This window comes from Agelaius tricolor, unplaced genomic scaffold, assembly GCF_023055355.1.
Source record: "Agelaius tricolor isolate 1412-34295 unplaced genomic scaffold, bAgeTri1.0.p SCAF_10, whole genome shotgun sequence".
Lineage (NCBI taxonomy): Eukaryota > Metazoa > Chordata > Aves > Passeriformes > Icteridae > Agelaius > Agelaius tricolor.
This window is the reverse complement of record NW_027269270.1, coordinates 16979435-16993636: the sequence shown is the minus strand read 5'-3', so window position 1 is coordinate 16993636 and position 14202 is coordinate 16979435. Positions and strand designations below refer to the sequence as shown.

The 14202-nt window shown below is 39.0% G+C and overlaps 1 protein-coding gene across 2 annotated transcripts in view; it reads right to left on the bottom strand.

Annotated features, from left to right (window-relative positions):
• ABCB11 (ATP binding cassette subfamily B member 11) overlaps positions 1 to 14202 on the bottom strand; it is a 32621-nt gene that overhangs the window by 12519 nt on the left and 5900 nt on the right. The window contains exons 5-15 of one of the 2 annotated variants that reach the window (XM_071434967.1): positions 13984 to 14108; positions 13031 to 13205; positions 9853 to 9966; positions 7798 to 7908; positions 6731 to 6856; positions 5735 to 5938; positions 4334 to 4504; positions 3751 to 3952; positions 2916 to 2994; positions 1842 to 1977; positions 118 to 276 (exon numbers count right to left, since the gene is read on the bottom strand). In XM_071434967.1, coding sequence (XP_071291068.1) covers positions 118 to 276; positions 1842 to 1977; positions 2916 to 2994; positions 3751 to 3952; positions 4334 to 4504; positions 5735 to 5938; positions 6731 to 6856; positions 7798 to 7908; positions 9853 to 9966; positions 13031 to 13205; positions 13984 to 14108 — 1602 coding nt within the window. The remainder of the gene's footprint in view (positions 1 to 117; positions 277 to 1841; positions 1978 to 2915; positions 2995 to 3750; positions 3953 to 4333; positions 4505 to 5734; positions 5939 to 6730; positions 6857 to 7797; positions 7909 to 9852; positions 9967 to 13030; positions 13206 to 13983; positions 14109 to 14202) is intronic. The other variant, XM_071434968.1, reaches the window with a different exon arrangement.

The following is a 14202-nucleotide window of genomic DNA, read 5'->3' as shown; positions in this document are numbered from 1 at the left end:
ACCCCATTTTCATTATGAGATCCAAAGATTTGCCAAAACATGTCAAGTTAAGCATCATATATTTACTCTCCTCTGTTGCAGAGCTAAAATACACTTTAAAATGTTCCCATAACATACCCCAAGAATCTGACTGAATAACAAAGCATAGAGTGGATTGACGGCTCCATTCACAGCTGCTGCCAGAGATCCAAGCACCAGGTATGGCCATTCAGAGGCATTGTATTTCAAAATTCTGGTAAATGGTACAGGCTTGGCATCTTCCTCCACAACAGGTTCCTAAAAAAAACAGGTTGGATTTCTGAAGTGAATGCATTCCATCAGTGATTCTCTCCCTTTGACAGTGAGATAAAATAGTGAGCCTAGTTTGTTAAACTAGTGGACCAAACAGCTGCTCTAGCTTTGGACAGGAGGGGCAAATGGACAGGAGGATGCTGTCTGGACCTCTTTTGTGGACCTAATAAGTCAAGTTTAAAAAACACTTAAATAAACAACAAACTTTATCATGCCTGGGGGAAAAGAGAGAGATTCAGATCTTTTGCAGCTCTAATTGTTCCAGCTGCAGAGGTTATTTACAACCAGTTTGAGATTTTCTGCCACTGAAACTCAGGCTATTCCCTTTTTCAGCTGTCTCTAGACAAGGTGTGATGAAATACCCAGTGCCAAAACTTAAATTCCCTCCTCACAAGCAGCTTTATCTGTCACTCATTCAATCTCTTAAATACTATTTTAAAGTATTGTGAGTGACCACACTGATCAGACTGCATCAAATTAACAGGTATGTGATATCATTAAAACAAGAGAGATTTCAGAGTGATAGCTGGATTCAGGCTTTTTACATGGTAATTATGCCTCCCTTCTGTGAAACATCCTCAGACTATATGCTGAACTCCCATAATTATGCCCAGAAAGGGAATATTCATCATCAAATTATAACTTATCCTTCAGTTTGATTTGTACAGAATTTTTGTAACACTTTGTGTGCTCAGCCCTACTCATCTCCCTCAATTCATATGACTGGAAACAGTCAGACAAAAAAGACACTGTGAAGACCTGTCTTTTGGAAATATGCAGGGAGGAGTGGGTGGAAACATCCTGTATTTTCTCTTTTTTCTGAGCTGGTGTCAGAGTGATAGCACTCAAGCCCTCTATTTATCCACAGAATAGGCTTGGCAATAGCAAGAAGGGTAACTTCTATCTGCTGCTCTCTGTACTGAACAACTGCGGCCATGCAGATTGATGCAGGGAGCTTCAGAGGCACTTTGGAAACCCATTGTGTAAATTCCTACATATTCTGTGTCATTTTAAGGCATGCTGGCCTTTATTTTCCATGCCAGTTGATTGCATGAGGATACTGAAGTGAAAGGATTTTGGGTTAGGTTGCAGTGAGGGTGTCTCTCTGCTCAAGTCTCCAGATGATTTTTAGATGAAAGTGAATTTATTCTTTACTGAACAAGAAGCAGTGCCATTTATATCACTGAGGGCCCATTAATTACATTTCACCCACTGAGCATTTTGCTTTTTGTCCTTTAATTCAATTTTTAGGAATGTATGTTTTTCAACTAAATTTACATCATATTTACCAACAGGTAGAGAGCAAATAGCAAAATTTCTCTGCTAGAAATTTTATATGGACCAATAATCAAAACAGCCCTCAAAGTGCAGCCTAGGGTTTACACAGAGATAAGAATTGAAGCTGTGGTTTTGTTTAAGGAGAGAAAAGGATCAAGCCAAGATGTACCTGCCAAGAACTCTTAAGGTAAAATCACACAGGTACAGGTGATCATTAATGAGTAATATAACCTATTCAGTTGAAAATTTCATAACAAACTATTGGACCTGACCTTTTTTGCTTTTCCATCATCTTCTCCATAAGAAGGGGCAAGATAGTTAGACTCTGCATGGTCTCCTCCAATAGACAGTGGAGGGTCAGGGACCACGTTAGAGAGCTGGGATCTTGAGCGCTGCCGGAGTGAAGCTCTGCAAAGAGAAAAGAAATGGCCTGCTCTTTACAGCTTAGTAAAAACAACAATTGCTTGCAAAGCAGGTGCAGTTTTCATGTCAATTAAATCAGAATGCACTGAAGCAATTCATAGGAATCCCACAGATTTTTTCTTTCTTGAATATGTTCTCTCAACTTCTCGGGAAGAAAATTTTTCACCAACTGGGACAAATACTTTTCAAAATCATATTCCACTCACACCACTCAGACATTGTCTTAGATGGACCATGTATTGTGTATTTGTTAAGTAAAACTGGGGTGTGTCCTAGTACATTTGCACAAGTTATTAAGACACCAAGTCAAATCACCACTACCAGTAATTCAGTCCAGCAAAACAGGAAGCTGAAACAAAGCACCTCTCTCTGACCAAACATAACTCTGCAATGTAGGAGATGTATTCATTTGCACATGCCTGACATAGGCTTGCCTGGAAGAAATAGTAAGTGTCTAGATACAAAAAGTCTGGCTGTAAAATGCTTTAATTTTCATCAAGTAGAAGCCATAATAAAAATGTGCTTGTGGATTGCATTGATTTCTCCAGTAATTGCACAGCAAGTTATTTTTCAAACAGCTGGACAAAAAGTGCATTAGATATTACAACTAAGGCTGTATGTTAGTAATATCAAACCCAGAACATTAACAGAGTAGATCAAAATTGGAGACAAGGTACTACGGACAGAAAGGACCAAAATTAAGAGCCTTGCTATTTATCCATGGATTTCAATCAGTAACATTATTACTCAAGCTATCTCTTTGCAAGAGAACTCTATCTCAGTAAAATGCTCGCAGCCCTTCAACCCTCTTTTATATAGCACACAGAAAAGTTATTTATTAGGATTTTGGAATGGTGGGATGAAGTAGAAACATTGAGAGTAGTCTGGAAACATTGAGATTTACAACCATTTTTAAGACTCACCGCAAACTGGCCTGATAGCTTCCCCTGCTGAATGACTGAACATTCTCAAGATTTGGCTCAACCACATTATTCTCCGCTGCTGCAAAATACAGTATAGAGAGCTCTGAACTTAGTGCCAAAATTGAATACAACCTAAATACACTGTGGTTTTGCAAAAAAGTGCATAGCCTCCAAGCCATAAATGGAATACTTTGTATAAGGAAAGGGATGTATTATAACCTTGCTACTCAACCTACATGTTTCACAAGGTTTACATTTGTATTTGACATAATGATGTTAACTGAATATTAGCTCAAGGACCGTCTCACTTCAGATGTGACTGCTAAAGTATTTTTACCTATTTTAACTCTGCAATTGCTCTCTTATTTCAAGATAATAATATCCAATGCATGCTTCACAAAAATACAACAGATCATTCTATTGAACCTCAATTTCCAGAAGCTTTAATTCAAATCTGCCTCTAGCAAAATACATAGGATGATTTCAGCATAGTCTGTAATGTGCCTGAATCCCAAATGCAGCAGAACAGGACTTTTGACACTCAGTGAAGTTATAAAATGATGGATATTTCAGGTCAGAACTAATGTTTCAGGGCAGACTTATATTAGGAAGGTCTTTCAGTGCGTATGCAGCAAAACCACTTTGGCCAGGGCTATCAGTGTATTAATTCTATGAATTATAAAAATCAGCCATAAAAGGAGAAGAAAAAAAAAAAAAAGCAGCTATTAGCCCTCACAAAAGGTAAAAAAAAAAACAACCAAAAAACCCCAACCAAACAAACAAAAAAAACAACTCTGCATTCTGTGGGATTTTATAAAAGAAAACAAATGCTTACTTTGTGTTTCTTCTCTGTTAGGTGCTGTGTCTCCTTTGCTTTGTAAGGTCACCAACATGAAATAAACCCCTTTCCTCTGCAAGAGTTCCTCGTGAGTTCCCCTCTCTACAGCCCTGCCGTGCTCAAAGCCGACGATGACGTCGGCAGCTTTGATGGTTGACAGGCGGTGAGCGATGGAGATCGCCGTGCGGCCGAGCCGAGCCTGGGGGAGACAACAACAGCGCCACTCCCAGCACAGCAGCCTGAAATGCTGCCAAGGAGCTCTGCAATCTAAAGGCTCGTCAAAATAACTGGCGTCCTTCTAGTGGGTCCTTCAGCCCACTTTAACTTTAGCTCCATCCACAGCAGATGCAGAGAAGCATCTGTTTCTGGGCAAAGGGAGCTATAGGTTTCTGTTGATGTCCCAATGTAAGTAAAAATTATTCTCAGTCCATAATACTAAGTTTCTACTTGTACTTATAAAACAGTAGTTATTAAGAAATGCTTCTGACTGATTTGTTACAATCCAGGAGCACCCTCTGCAGAGTGCATTATAAATAATTTCTGCCCTTTCGAGTCTGATTTTTGCTATACTATAGCAAACCTTATGAAGCGCTTCTTGGACAATTGCTTCACTTTCATTATCCAGTGCTGACGTAGCCATATCCAGGAGCAGGATTTTGGGGTTTCGCACCAAAGCTCGAGCAATAGCTATCCTCTGTTTTTGACCTCCACTCATCTGGCTTCCACCCTCTCCAACATGAGTGTCAAATTTCTGTGTGAAGAAAAAAAGTTAAAGAGACAAGCAAAAAGCCTGTTAAGATCCTGGTGAAGGTGGTGGTAAAATGTCTCAGATTTGTCCTTGGAGTAGACTTGAAACAAAAACATTGTTAGTGTAGTAGATTGAAAGAGCAACAGGTGAAATAACTTTCCTCATAATGTACAAGATCATTTTGCCTGAATCAGGTTTTCAACCCCATACCAAAAGTATGCACTTAAAAAGGTGAGATGTTCTGGTTCAGCTTGAAACAGCTATATCAGCAGAAACTGAAATGGAGAGGAATCACCCACCCACTCTCCATCAGATGACAGACAAGCAAACTTTTCCTAGCCTTGTCTGCTGATGACCTGTGACTCATGAACACTGTCTGCGATTCACGGGTACCATACTCTGGCAGCATTGGGTTCAGGTAGAGAATTAACACACAAAGCCTGGCATATTGAGAGACAGGATCATTATATTCACTTAGAGCTAAAGCTTTTTTATTCCTCCATTTCCATGAAATAAATAGGGGCCTTTGAACAGCCTTTCAGTAAATAGTTTCCTGGAAGCCTTGAAATGCATAGATGGAGGATAAAGAGAATGTACTAATATTAGTTAAGGGTACTTGAATCATGTCAAACATTCACTGTTGTAACATGTCATTTCAGAAGCTACTTGGCAAAATAACATTCTAGAAAAGTAGAGAGCTCCATACTACCCAATTTGGGTTTGTAAGGACGAATGATTGAAGCCCTGTCATCATTAGGGAAGAAACTGGAGAAGAAGGAGCCTCCAGCTGGTTTACAGAGCTCGTACAAGGAGGTGAGGTTGTGAGCATCAGTACAGACAGGTGAAGTAACAAATGCTGGCTAGTGAGAGGCTGAGCTCTACATTGCTTTTGGCCTGAACAGAAACAGATCTCCAAAACATGAAAAATACAAATTTTTAAACCATGCTGTGATTATTCCCATAATATTGAATGTTGTGTAAATGATTCCTGAGGAATTAATTCTTTTCAGGGTTGTATTTTGGGGTGGGATTGTTTGCTTTTGTAACTTCATAGCATACATGGCATAAGACGTAAATGACTGTGATCAAAGGAAAGGCAGTTGCCTCCTATCTGAATTAATCTTATGTCTTTCCACTTGAGCACACATTGCTGCAGGCTAGGAGGGACAAAAGGACAAAAAGATTGTTTTTTCTTACCAAATTCTGCCAAACACTTTCCAAGGCATAGCATACCTGTGGTAAGTCCATGATGAAATTGTAAGCATTGGCCTGCTTGGCTGCTTGGATGATGTCCTCCATGGTAGCCTCGTCCCGGCCGTAGCGAATGTTCTCTGCAATCGTGGTGGCAAAGAGCACTGGCTCCTGCTCAACGACGCCGATCTGTGAGCGCAGCCACTGGATATTCAGGGAACGGATGTCGTGGCCATCCAGGGTAATCTACCATTAGAACATGGACACAAAATCAGGGAAAAAATCAGGGACGTTGTGCCCTCCACTTCAGGGACAAAGAAAGACACAGTAGAAGTGAAGGGCCTGTGATGCTGTGTTTCCATGACCAGCATAAATATCAGATAAAGAAGGCGGTGCAGCGGTAGTAGGAATATTGGCTCTCAGAGTTGTGCTCTTTGATTTCATTTCCCATTTCTGCTTGGCACCAGAAATAAAACCAGGTGAAAAGTAATCATGAAAGTGATGATTATGTTATTTACAGTAATTTGTTTCTTTGTTTTTTATATGTTCAAATACAGGTCAACATGTACGTGCTTATCTGTTCCTGATATAGGAACTCATAAATGGAATGAGATTTTGAATAGCTATAATTCATATTCTTAGCCAAGGCATTACTAAGTGGTAATTGCATATACTTAAGTGATATTATGGGTTAATGTTTAAATGTTCAATACTGTGTTTTCCAGGAAACATTTTTCACTCCTGAATTATCATTTCTATAGGTATAGTTTTTACACAGATTTAGCACTGAATTTTTATTTTCTCCTAAACAATTTGCTTTTTCACATAATTGTTTATAAGACTACTAAGCACAGCTTTATAAAAGAAATGTGTGGAAAGATATTTCACTCCTTTAAAAAATAATTGGGAAAAAAAAAAAAAGAAGAAGAAATAAATGAAAAGGAAGTTAGTACTATTGCCTCCCACCTTGGAGAAGAAACCATGCTATTCTTTCAGTTTCTGGGGCCAGAGAAACACATTGTAGGCTGGGACACTCACCATGCCATCAGTGGGGTCATAGAAACGCTGGATGAGCTGTATTGTTGTACTTTTCCCAGCTCCACTAGATCCAACAAAAGCTGTTGTCTCTCCTGCTTTAACCACCATATTAAGGTTATCCAAAATCTGGATAGGAAAAAGAAAAGAAACAGAATCTATCTATTTTAATTCTCCACGGTCATACAACCAAGTGAGTATATTCTGTATCTTAAAGTAAAGATTCAGAGCAATTTTACAAAATTCAGAAAAGTATTATGAAGGAAAAGGATAAAGCAAGCCACATATTTTTACTCTGTTTGAAGACTTTGTAGATGCAGAGCACACATTTCTACAACAGGCAGGCAGATTTTGACCTTTCATTGTTCCTGTTGTTTATCATAAAGAACTAGTCAAGTTAATACACTAGAGAAGTTAATTAATTATATTCCCTTTAAAGAACACTCTGTGTGTATTGTGAATATATGTTACAGCATAAATATTAAGAATGTAACATGAAATTTTGTAGAAAAATCTGATACAACATGTGCTTCCATCTTTAGAAGTAATAGCACTAATATGCTTGTCCAAAAACATGCTTTTCCAAGGAGAATTTGCCAATTCAAACACAGGAGTAGAGAAAGAGTGGGATATACAGCCTACCCTCCTGTCCCTTTCCTAGCCTTTTAATGGGTCACATGGTGCATCCCCAGGGTAATGGAAGAGTTTTATAAAATCTCCTTGCACCATTCAGTTTATTACTTTGTGTTCTGTCTCTTACACATTGATACAAGGGCATCGCTGATTGCAAGAGAAGCTGTACGCAGGTGAATTTGCCCAAAATTACAGGGAGTTTATGTTCAGCAGCAAGGAATATGCAGATGTGACAATGGATGTGTCAGAATGGTAAAATAAGCCAAACAGTAAGCAGAAGAACACTTTAATGGAAGAATTATTCAGTCTACTTTTAAGCAAAGAGTCTGGGCTTCTGGAAAATAATCTCTACGGAAAATCTAGAAATTGCTGGCACAACCAGGATATTTTTCTTGTTTACAATAATTGAGTTCACAGCATGGGTGATGAATAATTACCTTTATGTCTGGTCTGGATGGATAATTGAATGTTACGTTATGAAATTCAATTTCCCCTCGTACTTTATCCAGCTTGTAGCCATCTTCTGACATGCAGTCAATGGTGGGTTTCTAGGATGAAATTCATTGGGTTATTTATTTGCTGTTAAACAGTCAAGAGTGCTGCAGTAGATAAATGCAACAACATACAAAGCCATGGCACTTCTGTTTGAGCAGCACTTGGCTGCGTGGAGCCAGCTGCAAGCTCTGCCCCAGGGCTAGCAGGCAAGGGACATGGGATTGAGGGCCAGAGTGATGGGGGAGTTGGCACTGGTGGGTAGCACAGACAAGAAGGATGCATCCTCTTCTCATTGTAGGCTTACTGCAAACACCACGGCCAAGGACTCAGGCAGTTTTGGCTGGAACTGAGCAGCTGACTGACAGAGGCATTTTGACTAAGCTAATTTAGCCAGCTCCTCAGGGATAAAATGGCACTACCTCACTCAAAAACATCCTCTCACAGCACTGAACAACCAATTTATTGCTGAAAATCTTCAGGCCTTGCCACTTGGCAATTAAAATATCTGTCCTTGTGCACCCAGTCCTAAGAGCTGAAATACTGTAGTTTTCCTAAGAAGTGCTTCAGGTCTCACATAATTTTGGCCAGGTTTTGGGTATTGTGGATTTCTAGACATGAGCAGAGAACTAAGAAATTTGAGGAATCACAAATAAAATTTTCTAAGGATAGATTTCTGAAGCATGGAATACAAACAGTAAATTAAAAGTATAGCAATGAATATTTGATAACTGAAATGTGCATGCCTTTTTAATATAGCCTAACAGATTGAAAGGAAAGTTCAAATGAGAAATGTGTATGTTCTAAGATGTTAAGAACAGCTACAAGATTGGTTTCACTTTAGGAATATAACTTACTTAAGTTCTGATACTAATCTGTGATGAAGTTTCACTGATCCTGCCAATGGGAACCTCAACATGACTAGTTTTATTACCAGGGCAGAGCTGTGCTTGTACTGTCTAATCACAAATCTACAAATATGGCAAGCAGATGGATGTAATTTTGTCACCCTTTCTCTAGATAGATGAAATGTGACGTTTGTTTGCTTTTTTTACCCTAAGATTATGTGACTCAGCCTTATTCTGAATATTGTGATTAATCCTTACTGTTGCAACTCTTTTTGATTTTAATTTTTTTCTCAGAAAAATACATCCATAATCCATCTCTATTTTCAGTTCATTTTAGAGCTTTAGCTTATGAAGTGTGTGTGTTTTATCATTATTACAGAAGTTTGAAGGGTTGCTAAAAAGTTTTAGCATTACCATAGCCTTATGTGCTCTGTAGAAGACAAACAGCATTTTAATGTGTTTACACAGCTTTCAGCACAATAAAGCTTGTCAGTGAACAGAGATAATACATACTTTAAGAAATCAGCAGTATATTTCCAACCACTAAATTTATAAAGCTATAGAAAGGAATCTTCAAGAAAGGAATCAATAAATGTCAGTGGCATCTCAGGGTCTCTCATACAATTATTTCAAGTATCTGTTTAGATAATATTGTGATTAACATTTATGACAGCTGCATGATCAGTGCCTGTGCCCATTTGGTCCCATTTCTGCTCAGGGTAGCTCTGGGACAGGTGACAGAGGCCACCTTCACCACTAATGCCAACAGAGCCACAGCTTTTGATGCCATCTGGAGTGTGGGAGCTATGGGATGGTTGCTGCAAGTGTGGTTGCAGAGTGGCTATTACTGCCTGCCAGTACACCTTCCATGGGCCAGCACTGATAAGTAATTGCCTGTAAGGAGAAATGGGAACAAGGAACAGCAGCAGCCAAGGTAAAACGTCAGAACTCACAACCAGGGCACTCAAGAAATCTGTTCAATGTGTTCTTTGAGTCCATGTGCATCCCACTAGACTTTTCTATTGCAGTCAGTTTTTCCTTAATGAGACTCATTTTTCCTCATTTACACTGCAGATAAAACTAGTACCACTTCAGCCATATTTAATTATTTTTGCACTACAAAGTAACACAGCTTAGAAATGCATTACTTACTTTATCTATTGTCTCAAAAATGTTTGTTGCAGCCCCACGACCAGTGGCAAATGCTTCCAGACAGGGAGATGCCTGGCCAAGATTTAATGCTCCTATTAAAACACCAAAGAAAACCTGAAGAAGTGGAAAAAGAAGTTAACAAAATATGACATCACATTTTTACTATAGCTTACAGCTTAGACAGGCAAACCCAACTACAGTAGCTTTATGATTTCTCATGCATCTGCTGAACTGAAGTGTTCCACTATATGAGCATTATAAGCCAACAAGAAAGCAAATAAGTGCATTTCAGAAGGTATTTTTGCTGTCTTTTACAGATCTTCAGCTTGAGGCTGAAGTAAATCAACTCATATTTGTCTTTGCCTAAAAAGTTTGCATCTGGGTATGTACTGAGATGCCACTGATATATTTTTAAGCCATCTCAGTTTGACTGGGTGCCTTTTCCTTGAAACAAGATCCAGAACAGGACATTGGTGGGAATTAGATTATTTCAGGGATGCCTTTCACCAGTAAGCAAAAATAGAAAGAAGCTTAAACCACTGTATTACAATCTTTGTATATTGCAGCTCCTGTGTGATCCAATACTCACAAAGCTTACTTTTGAGGGAAGAACCAGCTATAGAGAATATCTTTTCTTTGTCTCACAGAGGAATTAACTGTAAGGGTTGCTACAAACACTGGATAAGCCACTTTTTGATGTGAAAATATTTTATCATTTTGGGTGAAGATTTTCTACAGGTAAGACGTACCCAATGGGCTCACAGTTTTAAGTCCTTCTCCAAGAGCCAAAATGAAGAGTTACTCACTAGTAATCCCCTTCTGAAAGCCCAAGGATCCCCTTTTTGCCTAAGCCTAGGACAACATGAGAGAAAATGAGCAACAGCATCTGCTCTTCCTGGGAAGACTGACAGACAATAAAGGCAGCTGGATTGAGTATTGAATATCAGAGGACCCTCGAGTCCAAGAATTCAGCCCTGGTGTGTGGCCTTGTGATCAGAAGCAAGTGAAGCTGTAGCATATCAACTAAAACACAAAAGTGTTTGTTAGAGATTTCCTAAGAGCTGCCAATACTTCATTTCTATGAAAGCTTTATATGAAGGTTCTTAAATATGGACAGGAACTAAGACTGCAAATGCTGGCAGGGACTTCAAAGAACAGGACACTGGAAGGTGGTGAACATAAAGAAGGTAGAGGCTTCTTTAGCACTTGTACACCACATAGATGCAAATTATTTCATTGTCTGTTTCTGCATTGTATTGTAAGCATAGCTTTTTCTTCTCTGTGCTACCATATGGGGTGTGCTTTTGAACACTGTTTGACAGGTTTTTTCCTAGAATTTGCTCTGTTTAATTCTCCTTAGTTTTTCAATTACAGAGGTGTTTTGGCAGGTAGCTGAGCTTATAACTTAGGTTATAAGGGTTGGACAATGCCTTTGGTGTAGGCTTTTGGTCCATTTTGTTGCTTTATTGTGGGTGCTAGTTTAAACATTCACCCTGCACATAAAATATGGAATGCTATGTCTGGTATGTCACCATTTGCTCTAGCCTGGCCTGCAAATTCTGCTAAGAAGCAATCAAGGACCCAGCTACACTTTTGGATATAACACAAACAGAACTCAGGATAAATGGGGCAAAGTGTGTAAGGAAACACTACAGTTGAGAAAGAACATAGGACAGTAGAAAGAACATAACAGTACATAGCACTCAGTTCTCCTTTGCAGTATAATGATGTTTACTGGGAATATCCCTGTAGCTAAAGTGGAGGAATCTACTGAATGCACACTGTGCACTGCAAAGGTCTTCACTGGGATGTAGAGATCATGCCATACATTTACACTCAGCTTTATTACCAGCTGATTTTCTTGTGGGAATGAGTCTTAAAGCAAGGGGGTTCTAAGCCTGTCAGAGTCTGTCATGAACAGGAAGGAGCATGTTCTGTACACCTGGCAGAAGAAGAAGGGAAGGCAATACTTAGTACATCTCAATGCAGTATGGTGGCTGTATGACTTTCTGAGAGAGCAGGAAAAGCATATTTCAATGTTTAGTATCTAGAAATTCCCCCTCCTGCCCCCTGCCAAACTAGGAGTGTATGGTAGAAAATAAAAAGTAGAAGAAAATGACTGGAAGCTGTGAGGAAAGGTATAAGGGACACTCTCTCCATTGGCAGCTACAGTTTTTCAGCTACAGGGTAGCTCCCCACTGTTTGCCATTTGTCATTTGGAAACACTGGACTATAGCAAGGCAAAAAAATTGCTGATTTTGTTTTTCACAGCACTGCCTCATATCAACTATGGGTATTGAGAGCTGGTGCAAATTATTTCCTCCTTGAACAGAATGACTCAGGTTTACAATGTTCTCAGGGTAATTTGCCAAGTTCCATTTAGCAGGAAACTTTGCACTGTGTGTAGCAGGTGGTTGGGAACTCTGATGGTATGCAACAGGCAGAGAAGGAGCAAAAGTACATGTCTCATCAGAATACCCAGCACTTACTAAGGTTCAGGAAAAGTTGTTCTGAGTTTGGACTGGAGTCTGCCATTTGGGCAGTCCTGGCTTAAGCAACCAACCAAAATACCTGTAGATGTTGGCTTTGTTGCATTGAGGCCAGAAGTGTCTGAAGCACCTACTGAGCAGAAGTGAATGCATGAGTGCCATGCAGGTTAACACAGTTTTTGTACATGCTGTAGGAGCCACAGCCAGGTGTGTTTTTATCTGCATACATGTTTACATGGCCTTTGTAAAAACAAAACAACAGGAAATGGTTTCTCAAAGGAACACAAAGTGTTCATGAGAAATTAGATGTGACAAGGCTTTCTTTGGTTAGGTGTCTCTTTACTACAACATTTTTCATCATAAAATTCTTCAGAAAAGCCAACATCCCAGAAGCCCATGCTGACCCACAAAATGGAAAAGCTAGTTTCAGGCCTCTGATAGTTGTGTGGGCTGTCAAATGAAGGCATTATTCTGATAACCATAGGTAATATTCAAAATATTTAAAATAAACATAGATTTTTTTTTTTTAATCTTATCCACTTGTGTCATACATATAGTGAGTAATGATCTTTAAAAGACATAAATAATGTTTGTTACCATGGAGCCACCAGACACCACAACAGATATGTGTTCCAGAATTATTATTTTAAGAACAGTCCAGAAAAGTTGCATCAAGCTAAATTGAGTACCTGCAGAAGAGTGCCAGGTGAATATTCTTCTTCCTCAAGGACAAGTTTAGAGCCATACCAAAAGGCTAATGCATAACTTAGAAAAATTATACACCACATGTAACCACTGAATAATCCCATTATCATTCCTTTTCGAATTCCCCAGTGCTGAGCAAACACCAAATTCTTATCATATCTGTAGAAAGAGAGAAAAATAAGGGGGAATTAAATAAATTTGACAGAAATTTCAAAATGAGCAAAGTTCATATGAGGCACCTTTGATGACTCAGCAGAATGTCCACACATAAGGTCGAAACAGAATCACTCTGAAGTGAGAGATCACTGCTGAAACCAGCAATGCTCCCAGATCATTAAATCCTTGTATGTTCTAGTGTAACAAGCACAAGAAAAGCCACACTCATTGCAGATACCTTATAAAGGGGTTTGGAGTTTTAGCAGATTAACACAGGATTTGAGAATCTGGCCAACACTCCAGAGCACATCCTACAGCCATATTATGTTTTCATAGAATTTAAGAGAAATTTGCAGAAGAAAAACCTGATGTTTTTCTGATGAAAAATGATGTCATGATTGAATGTCATCATGAGGATGTCCTGATGAAACTAATTCTCCTACTTAGCTTGAAACTACTCAAAGTTTCCAGATATGCTGCAAAAGTGATACATCAGACAGCATTTAGGGAAAAATTTGACAGAATGTTCCTACAGGTAAGCGTGAATGAAGATAGTATTGCTGATGCTTTATTTCTCTGATAGACTGAATTATAAAACTAATTCTCCATACACTACTTGAAACCTAAATTTCTGAAACATACATGCATTTAAGTTTCAAAGCTATTAGATAGTCATAGTTGTAGAATATAGCAATTAATTGTTATGAATCTGATGTGCATTACAGCATTACATTGCTTCAGGAAAAAGAAATCAGAGACCTTAGAGTTTGTTCAAACAAACCTTTCAACTTCTTTCTTCTCCCCACCAAAAGCAGCCACTGTTCTGATGGATGAGAGCACTTCGTCAGCCACAGCTCCAGCTTTTGCATAAGCCTTTAATTCTCGGCCTGTTAGTTTTGCCACAGCCTACAAAGGCATAAGCAGTGCTGGTTACACCTGAACTTCAGGTACAGAAAAGGACAGAGATGAGCAATGCTGGCTATCACCCTGTGCTGGCTGC